The sequence below is a fragment of the Primulina eburnea genome, chromosome 7 (genome assembly GCF_022965805.1).
Source record: "Primulina eburnea isolate SZY01 chromosome 7, ASM2296580v1, whole genome shotgun sequence".
Lineage (NCBI taxonomy): Eukaryota > Viridiplantae > Streptophyta > Magnoliopsida > Lamiales > Gesneriaceae > Primulina > Primulina eburnea.
In genome coordinates, this window is record NC_133107.1 from 1701298 (window position 1) to 1712606 (window position 11309).

General features: G+C 31.4%; 1 protein-coding gene across 1 annotated transcript; it reads left to right on the forward strand.

The window, feature by feature from the left end:
- Positions 1–10352: 10352 nt before the first annotated feature.
- LOC140835962 (RING-H2 finger protein ATL78-like) lies at positions 10353–11309 on the forward strand. Its single transcript, XM_073201375.1, has one exon. The coding sequence runs from the start codon at positions 10397–10399 to the stop codon at positions 11045–11047; it is 651 nt and encodes a 216-aa protein (XP_073057476.1). The 5' UTR covers positions 10353–10396; the 3' UTR covers positions 11048–11309.

Below are 11309 nucleotides of genomic sequence, written 5' to 3' on the forward strand. Positions count from 1 at the left end.
AGTTTAGACTTTTGGTCACTTATTTTGGAGAAATTAACATGCAATTTTCTTTCTCGTTTCCCCTCATCTTGGATATTTTAAATGTCAAAAGGTGCGTCCAATTATTACATATCATCGAAAATGTGATATCTCAACTCCATTACCAGAAACTCGGTCCAAATTTGTAAAGCAACTTCGAAATTACCATTCAAATCGCTCCCCGAAAGAAAGCCGGTGTTCGAGGGATGTCCGTGCGAAGAAGTGTTCTCTGAATCAGGATTGTTCCTCAAGTAAAGGTACGCTGTTCTCCTGCACATATACACACGGCGACAGTGCTTATTAAAGAATTGTTTTTTGACATATATTAATCTACAATGTACCCATTTTTCGTAGCTCGGCCATCACCCTAACATGGGGAAAAAATTTGGTGAAGAAAATAGTAATATATATGTATAGATGGATAGATATACAAACATACTATGCAAGAAAGAATGAGTATCAAATCAAAGAGTGTTGGAAAAAGGGGACAAGTTATCGTGTAACCGGGGGGGTCTCATTCCTTACAATACCTTAGTCGTCCATTATTAATCTCGAATGGGGCCAACCCAACCTAACCATAACAACATCGATCGCCCTATTCAATTTTTGCCTATCTCGCTTTCCTTATTTAAATGTTATTGTCACCTTTTATCAATCGGCAACCTTTCGTTTAGTTGTGTAACAACAATTAATTATCTGCCGATTTTTTTCCCCTTCTTTAAATGGAAGTCCATTTCACATTTTGGATGGTAAATTGACTCGAGCAAATTAATGTGAATGGATTGAACAAAATTTGATATGTTATTTTTTAAGTGTAAATGAGTAAAATATGAATTTAATATTTATTATATTGTTTCATTATAAACAATAAAACTGATCAAAATCCGTGAATTTCAAATATTCGTCTCCCCAAGTGCATGCACTCTTAGTGTTTCTAAGTTGGTGAACCGGCTTATAATTAATCACATAGTTTTATATTAATCTTTTGATAATAATAATAATGCGAGACAAAATAATAAATTTAGTTACATGTGTGCATATTATATTATCATATGCAGAAGCTTATTATTAATTTTTGTGAGTTCTTGCGAAGACATTATAAGTCGAACTCCTCGGGTTTTTAGTTTATACTCATAATTATATTGATGATAATATTTTTGTTGAGCTTATGTGTGTGTGTGTGTGTGTGTGTGAATTATTAATTCATATTATATGATTCATTCATGCTACACAGCTATGGAGACTCGTTCAAAAAGCTTTTTCTGGCTCTTACCAATTCCTTTCTTTTCAATCTTAATTTGACAATTAGGACCCATTTCATTTCTCAAAACCCTCTCTCCCTCTCCATTTTCTCCTCCCTCCCCTCTCTCTCTCTCTCTCTCTCTCAAATCTGTTATGGAAAATCTAGAAAAACAACACCTGAACTAAATTATTCGATTTTCGATCTAGCTCTTCCAAAAAAACTTCTCGTTTGTATTGTGATCGTATTTTGCTGTATAGTTCTGTATAATGAACAGTTGCTGCAGACTGCTACTTCTTACAGCTTTACTTTTGGTCATGTTTTCTAGCAATTGCGAATGCTCCAGACCGATAAGTACCTTCAAATTTAGACCGAAATCTGAGAATTCAGGTCATTTCTTGAACTTCATGCCCAAAAGATGGATTCCTGCTTCGGGTCCATCAAGAAAACACAACGATCTTGGCTTACAAAATTGGAGATATCCTTGAAGAACTTGCATGAGGAAAAAGGTGATCTTTTTTGGTAATATGGAGCCAAGAAAAAGAGCAATTAGTGGAAGAATGTATCTATACGTATGTACATGTTTCATCTTGAAAATATCCCACTATTTTTTGCCTTTTTTTCTTTGGGTTTCAATTCTTGATCTAATTTTCCATAGTTAGCATATGTTTTCTACTCCATTGTATTATACCTGTTGGAGATATCGATGGTCCATCAAAAGCTTCAATCATTCCGTTCAATATTAGATTCATTTTTCATCGTGAAATTACTCCTTAAACTAATTTATTCTCTTTGTTGAAATGTTTATGTCTGATCGGTATTGTTTTCTGTGGGGGTTTGTTTGTAATAATTACTGTAATTATAGCTTTATCGTGGTATTGATGATAACAACTCACTAATGATACATAGATAAAGAAAATCATCGTTTTCTTTGTTTAAATTTTGGATATTTTTTATTTGTTACGTATCAGTTTATGTATATGATATTTTTTTAATCTTAATATATTGAACATATATCACAGCAATCCATTTCAATTATATCAGGAATATCATATATTCTGAGATTTTAATCGAAAAATTAGAATACTAATTAGGGATAAATATATATATATATATATATATATATATATATATATATATATATATATATATATATATATAATCGCAATCGAAACGTAAATTTTAATGATTTAAAATGTATTGTTATTGTCGTTTATTACTTTTGTGTGAGCTCTTATAAAAAATATTATTCAAATCAAGAAAATATAAACAATCTAGAGTTTTTTTTTTTTTTTGACAAGAACAATCTAGAGTTATTCTTATATATATGTATGTATATTTTGAAATGAAGTTCGAGATGGGATGGGATGTGTGCTTTGGTCAATCTTGAGATTTATGTACAATGATTTCTATCATGTGACAGCTCTAAATCAATAAAGAAATAATATTAATGGTCGCAATATATTGTTTATTTAATGATGGTAATACTATTTTGCGTTTGCGCATGGTCAATTTTGTGAAATTAATGTTTTTTCCCCAATTTTTGGACGCCAGTATGGAGAAAAAATAGATTTTTAAAGGAAAAAAATTTGATACGAGAGAAAATGTCACAGAAAGAAAATTGTGGAATATGAAATTAAATGAATATATGATATTTTTAGATTTCTAAATAAGCTATACCAAAAATACAAAAAGTTATTTATTCTTCAGTAGATCAGATTTTAGAGACTATGCAATTGTTAATTTTTTAGTAATTGAGATTTTGGTCGAAAGCTATTTCATTTGTGCAAATAAAAATAGTAAACCTTAAAATTTGATAAGATTTTATTATAGTTTTATCTGTTGTCCCCATAATCATGCCATAATTAACAATTATGGATTCCGCAAAGTAAAGATAGCTATTACACAGAGATAGATAGTTGATAAGAAAATATATATTTCTAGATGTGAATTTTTTTAAAAAAATAAAATTATTTATGATATTAATAGAAAAAAATCGACTGGACATGTACGTTACACGTGCACGCGAGGCTAGTACTTTGTTAACGAGACACTCTTATTACTAAAACAACAATTTAAATCGAAAACTGTGGTGTTTATGTAAACATTATCTAATTATGATTTCAATTCAAGTAAAGAATTTATACAAACATTAAACTTCATTTAATTTAAATTAATTATGGTTTTCAATAAACAAATACGTAGTATCGAGCATACAAATTGGAAAAAAAGAAGAAGCAAATAATGTAAAAGGCTATCATTATGCACAAAAACTCATATCAGACGGTTTCACAGGTCAATTTCGTGAGCCATATATTTTATTTAAACCATTAATGAGGAAAAATATTTTTCATGCAAAAAAATATTACTTTCTATTATAAACATGAATATGATCGACTCAATTCATGAAAACAAATACGTGAGTCCATCTGACGAAAAATTATTGGTCGTTATAATATGCAGGAGGAGAAGTTGGTCCCTCTCAAATAGAACCGAAAATGAAATTTCAGGGAGCTGATTGATAATAAAGTAAAAAAGGAACGTGCATATATATGAATTTGTGGATGCAATCGTTTTCTCCAAAAATAAAAATAAAAATCAATCAGTCCCACAAAAGCCTTAGTCAAGATCCAATTATTATTATTATTTTTTTGGGGAGGGTTCTAATAACTCGTGATATATATATATATATATATATATATATATATATATATATATATATATATATAAAGCGAAACACAAAATATTGTCAAAACTGATAATCTAAAGCATACTTTAGATGGTTCAAGAACTTTCAAGAAAAATTTTAAAAAGTTTTGTTTCACACATGAGAACGTCTCACGGATCTTAATCTGTGAGACAGGCCAACCCTACCTATTTTCACAATAAAAAATAATACTTTTAACATAAAAAGTAATACTTTTTTCGTGGATGACCCAAATACTCGTCTCACAAATACGAACCGTGAAACCGTCTCACACAAGTTTTTGCTTTCACACAAACACACATATCTTCACAAAAAAACATGGAAAACTGTTTGGTTTTTAACATCATCTAGTCAACACGCACCGATGAGTTTCAAACTCGAGGCCGAGACCTAAGTATATCAATCTCCTCCATTAACTATGAAATTGAGGATATGGCATGCAAATAAAAAAAAGCCTAGGATATAGATTTGAAATTAAAGCCATCCCCATCAAATTCTTAGAGTAGTGGGATTGTTAATTAGCTAGCGTTAGAGCAAACGCCACAAATAAAAGTCAAGATGAGCTAATATACTACTCTTTCAAGTTCTAAGCATCTGGACTGCTTCTTTTGGCTTCTTCTATCCGATCTATATATATATGTATATATATATGAAATGGACCACTCGGGCCTCGCGTCGCGTTTAATTTGCTTATATATTATTATTATTATATTATTAATATAAGCCAATATTGTATGGTTATTTTGTGTAATAATGAATTCCCTTAATCTGCTCCCTGTTTCATGCCAAAAAGTGTTAAATGATACGTACATGATGATTAAAGTTTGTTTCTTAATTTTTCCACCAAAAAGATAGTATTTAACTTGATTACGTACTGCATTAGCCTAACATCATTATCATAATTAATATTCAAAGCACAAACATATATTATTTGTATCAAAGCAAATATAATTAACTCAAAAACAGTTCTATATATATTTCAATTTATTTATGCCTTATATTTCATTGGGAACGTTGGTTTCAGTCGTATTGACTAACTGACTATGGTCGCTTAAAAATATAGGAATGGTTTATTTCGATTTTTTTACTACAATTATGTTTGAATAGATTTTTTTTTCCTATATTTTCCTTTATTTTTTATATATATAAAAAAATAAAATTTACATTGATTTGTTTTCTTGACAGAATTGATGTATATATCCATCGTGTCACACGATTTTGAATGTGGGCCACCGAGGAGCTTAGGTGGGCCCTAACTCAGTTCTTTGAGCCCGAGCAAAACAACCCAAAACCATGCGTGATGATATGTTGTTTCTTTTTCTTTTTCTTTTTCTTTTTTTGATAATGGTAATGTTGTTTTTCTCTTCGGCAAAAATTAATAATGTTATTATTGTCAAGGAAGTTTTTTGTTTTTTTCGGACAAACTCACAATTTGCAATTTTATCATAATTTTAAGTTTACTCTTTTTTTAAAAAAAAAAATCTCCACGTGTGTTTTTTTTTGGAGCATTCTATTTCAAAATATTTGTTTAATCTTAATGATATCTTCTTATCTTTCTTGGGCGAATAATAATTATAATAAATATTTTTCTACTAACGTCTAACAAATATAAGTTGCATTGTCATTTCATTTCTTTTTGAGTATGTCTATTATTAGACATTCATCACATATTTATATACGTGACACGAATCGACTTGATCTTTCATTATCACGAACAGTAATACGTTTTGTGGAAAAAGTAATATTTTTTCATGATTTAAATATCCGTATTACAAAATTGATTCGTAATATGATTTTTTAATCGAAAACCCAAGCCAATATTTAAATCAATTTACTCCATGATCTATTAAAATAATAAAAAAATATATATAATAATTAATTGGCCGCTCCAAAAATTAAGAATCAGTAGATTTGAATTTATTATGTCTGCAACACACGAACCTGTACGAATAATGTTCTGGAGTACTGTTTTTCTTTGGTTGTAAAAAATAACACAACTTGCCAATGCACGGTTGGGCTTACATATATTTACGGATTTGAGGTTACCGTTTTTTAATGGACTGACCTTTGAGAATATTTATCCTCAAAAATTTCAGTGTTTGGGGCCATAAATTTGGTCATATTTCTGAACAAAATAGGCCGACTCAATCAATGGAAGCCTAAGGCATCATTGCCATTTTCTATTTAAACAAAATTAAAACTACAAGTCTGCGGTCGACTTCTTTCAAACTTTTAATCCAATTTTGTTTAAGACAAAATCCCAACATATAAGTTCGAATAAGGAAGCTTCAAACTAGATAGAATGTCACGACGAATACATAATATATCAGAAAAAATTCCATAAATTTACAAGGTGTAAACTATTCACCGCGGTTTGAATGACAGTAATTGTATAGCCTGAGATAGCAACTCGTCCATTGCTGTCTGTCACCCTTCTAATTTTTCCCGTCGATCCTGTGAACGTATTACATACATGCATATCCACGAATTGAATTTTCATGTAATCATGAATCTTAAGCGTCATTATCCTCGTGGTTATGTAATATACAATTATATATTGCTAAATTGATAATGATAACATGAATAAAATCGGAAAAAAATGCAAGATAAAATATCAAAATGCATTTGCCAATTTTATCATCCAATTAAACCTGTCTCACGTGGTCTACGTACGTACCATCATATTCATGAGAAGGTTTTGTTTATAATATCTTGTTAAATTGATAATGATTATTAATATTAACTTGTAAGTGCAGGACTGCAAATTTCACGTTTTAAATATAATTCTACTTTTGAAAAAGATGGTATTATTATTCAACGTAATATTGATCTTGAATCGACACAAAAAGTTGAAGAATTCGTGGAATATCCATCAGCAAGATTAAGTTGTTTTTGTGTTGATGGGCACTGAGAATTGCAAAATATTTTTTAGTCCCACCACCACCGAAACACATACATACCATCCGGCCTGTTATCCAATCTCGAGAAAGAATTGGGCAAATAATGGAAGTATATATAAATTTGAGGGGACTCAATTTTTTTGACACGAAAACTCATGTGTCACGATCTCACTTGTCAGTTTTTGTGAGATATATATTCTATTTGATCAATCACTCATAAAAAACATTACTTTTATATTAAAAATATAATACTATTTTTATTTTAAATACGTATATGGTTAACTCCTCTCACGAATAAAAAGTGATACCGTCTCACGTGATTAAAGACGACTTATATATAGAAGCTAGTTGCTCACAAGATTTGATGCTTTAGGGGCTCACCCCATGTGCAACAAAATATGAGGCAAATTGCCCAATTTTTATACTCAACGCCAACTTATTTTCAAGGCCTTCGTATAATAATGTATGCATCTACTTATAATATTCATGCACCATAATTATTTTAACAGCCACGATATTTTAAGGTATGATTTGCATTCATGCACACACATACCAAATCAGGGATAATTTCCATACATTAATCCCCTTATGAAATAATATATACATATATATAAAATCCGCCATTTATAATCTAGAGATCCCTAGACTTCCATGAAGTGGTGGGGAAAAATTATTTATTCCAAATTTCTGGCCCTTCATATTATTCCAAAGATAATGATAATTTAGTGCAAATGACGATTAGCAAGTGGCTAGTGAACTTTTAGTGACTGATTACATAAACAAAATCTTTTTGACTTTGAGAATAGCAAACGTCGTCGTGCATGCTTTCATTTATTCAAGTATTTGAACCCATAATCGTTACTAGGACTTCATTTACTTGTTGAGTATCGTTAGTATGTGCATTCCAATTAACCCACAAAAATGTTGGATAAGGTCCGGACCACCCAAATTCCCACTTACAATTTTCTATAAATAATTTTGACTGCGTTTATATTCTTAATACAAATATATATATATATATATATATATATATATATATATATATATATATATATATATATATATATATATATATATATATATATATAATTAGAATTTGTAAAATGTATTAGAAACTTCAACTGAGCTTCAACTAATTAGACCTGATTTTTTGCAAGTATATATATAGTCGGATTCGGGTTCGCTGACTTAAGCCGCCAGATCGGGATCGACCGGTTGAGTCATGATCGGGATCGCACTGTTTTGATAAAGGTATAAGCATTATAAAATCATTAATCAAAGACGTATAAAAATCAATTATAGAGAGCAACTTGCTTCACAAGTTGTTCAAAGTCTATAATTAGATATTAAGCATATATAGTGTACATGTGATGACAGCTTAGGGAGTTTGTGATTAACGGTTGAAGACCAACTGATTAATGAAAATTAATCAAGCCCCAATTAGCTTAGACTTATAAAATTAAACTTTGTAAAGCAACGGCACGTAATTAAATTATTTACATGATCTTAAAAGGCCACTCGAGTACTCATCCCCTTTGTAAGAATAGACAAAAACCTTTGATCACCTGGGGGACCATTTCCCATCCAGTTTAATCAGGAGATAAGATATAAGTAGTTGGATTAAAGGTGGACTTTTAGGCTTATGGGCTTTCCATGTGAGTGAATGGAAATTTTGAAAGGTGGGTTTGTCCCATATTCGAAAAATGAAATAGTATAGATAAGTTCATATTGTGTTACATTTTATGGAGGTGTAACTATGATTGGTCAAGATGCTCTCTCTCGCGCACACAAGCACAGAAGAGTGCAAATCATGAGCCCGATTTGCAGTGGAAAAAAGTCTTGACTCGGACCGATCAAGGCGAAAATTGCCTAGCAGTCTATGTCATCTTTTGTTATTTTATTTTTCAGTTGAGACCTTTCACATACCCTTGAGACTTTTCGCATGGCATAACTGTTGTTGCTTCATCTCCCCAACTGTTGGTGCTTTTGCTATGCTACAGTGGTTCTGTTCTGTTACAGTACTTCTTCTCTGCTACAGTACTTTTGTTCCGCTACTATTTCTGCAACAGTACTGCTGCTCGTTTTGCTATAGTACTTCTGCTTGTTCTGCTTCTGCTTAACTCACTGATAGAGTTCAGGTACTGATTTTGTTCGTTAGCATAGTGCTTTGTGTTGCAACTCTGTTGGTTTGTCCGTTGTATCCTGGGAAACAGACGTCCGCTGAATCCTCGGAGTACATACCGGAGGGGGCGAATCTATTTTAAGGAAAATGTACATATTACAAGCCTCGGTTTGATTTAATTAAGCACTATACTATTTTTTTCTTCAAAATATTGATTTGCTAGTTTATACATTAGTCATACTCTACTGTGAACAACACGCATGTTTAATTTACTGCATATCTATTCTGTTTTTCCATATATTTTGAACAACATAAGTAACTATATATAATATCTTGTGGCTCGTTATCATTAAAAAAAAATAAAAAAATCTTTAAAGCCAAAGCCGACATGGCAACCTTTTTCATTTCGAAGTGGAGTGTGTGCATAAACACTTACATGCATGTTTCTTATTGTTAATTCAAATGGAAGCCATTGAAGTTAATTGTCTTTTCAGAATCTTATATCGGCTCTCTAATGTATACCTTTCTACGTCAGAAGATTTATCTTGATTTCGGTGTGATCCTTATATATTGCGCCATGTATTTAAACATGATTATTATAATAATATTGAGAAATAATCATTTAACATAATTATTTCTAAGTTTTTAATATGTAAAGTGTGCTAAACATCATAGAGTTAAGCTTAACTCTACCCCAAAATATAGGTCAAGAGAGAAAGATTGTCCAAGTTCATATATGTACAACTCCCAAAAATTTAATCTAGATGTGAGACGACATATCACTTCAATTTTCATATGATGTATTTGTCTCTTTTTAATTTAGATAATTGAAGTTATCGAAATTGTGTTTTACTCTTGAATCTTTCGATTTTTGCCTATTTTAATAATTTTTCATTAGAAACGATGGCGTGTGGCTTCAAACGTGAGTGTCACGTTTACATCAAGTCAGAGCTACTTTAGAACTATATCAGTGTCATATCGGGAAAAATTCAAATAATACAAAGATAGACATATTAAAATTGAAATTTGATAATATGACAAATATATTTATTCATAAGACCATCATTAAACATTTTCGTATTTTTAAAATAACTCCTATTAATTTCTTAATTTTTAACAATAATTTAAATTATATATATATATAATATTTAGATATCCTGCACACCTACCTTACACACTTTTGTGAGCACTAATGAGGTGTCACTCACCCATTGGATGTGGTGAAATATAGAAAAATTGCATATATATATATATATATATATATATATATATTAGTCAATTGCTCATGATGTTGATTGACCGTTTTTACTTTTAGGCCTATAAATTCCCAAAAATGCAACCATCTCCGAAGAAAAATCTCCAACAATCAAATTAAAAGCCCATAACCCCAAAAAAATCGAAAGGCTTCAATGTCCACTTCAATCTTTTACTTTTCAAATCCCACAATTCAAGATTCTTTCCACTCAAGAAAAATGTTATCACTCAGCCCATTATACTACTCTCCCCCACCAAATATTACTGAATCATCATCGAAACTTAGAGAAAACGACACCATCGATGCAAATGTTGTCATGGTTTTATCAGTTCTCTTGTGTGCCTTAATTTGCTCCCTCGGCCTGAATTCCATCGTAAGATGTGCCCTCAGATGCTCAAACTCGCCGTCTTCCGACAACAACTCGAGCACTCCATTGACTAACACCGGTGTCAAGAAAAAGGCACTCAAAACGTTCCCTACAATGAGCTACACAAGTGATCTCAAATTTCCAGGGTTGGACACGGAGTGCGCCATTTGCCTGTCCGATTTCGCAGTCGGAGAACGTGTTCGAGTCCTTCCTATATGCAAACATGGATTCCACATCCGATGTATCGATAAGTGGCTGAATTCACACTCATCATGCCCTACGTGTAGGCATTGCCTCGTTGAAACTTGTCACAAAATTGTTATCGGGTGTAGTCAGGCCGCAGCCATCACGTCGTTGGCACCAGAAACACCGCAGCGAGAAATAGCTACGACGGCGATCGAGCCTCTACAACCAGAAAGTTTGGTAAGAAATTACTAAACGTAGTAAACACGTACAGTTGAAATTAACTAGACTATGTAAAATATTATAGATGGGGTCGGGTCGATTAGCTTTTTTTTCCTTTTTAGGAGCGTTTTTTAGTTGGAAATTAGTCAAGTGAAGAAATTGTTTTTCTCTAGGTTGATTTTTAGGGCAAATATCTGTCCAAATCTTAAATCTTACACGGGGTTTTTGTTTCAGCTGCAATAACATGCTTTATTGAGAACAACCAAGCAAAACTGTCCAATATCTTTAATCATCT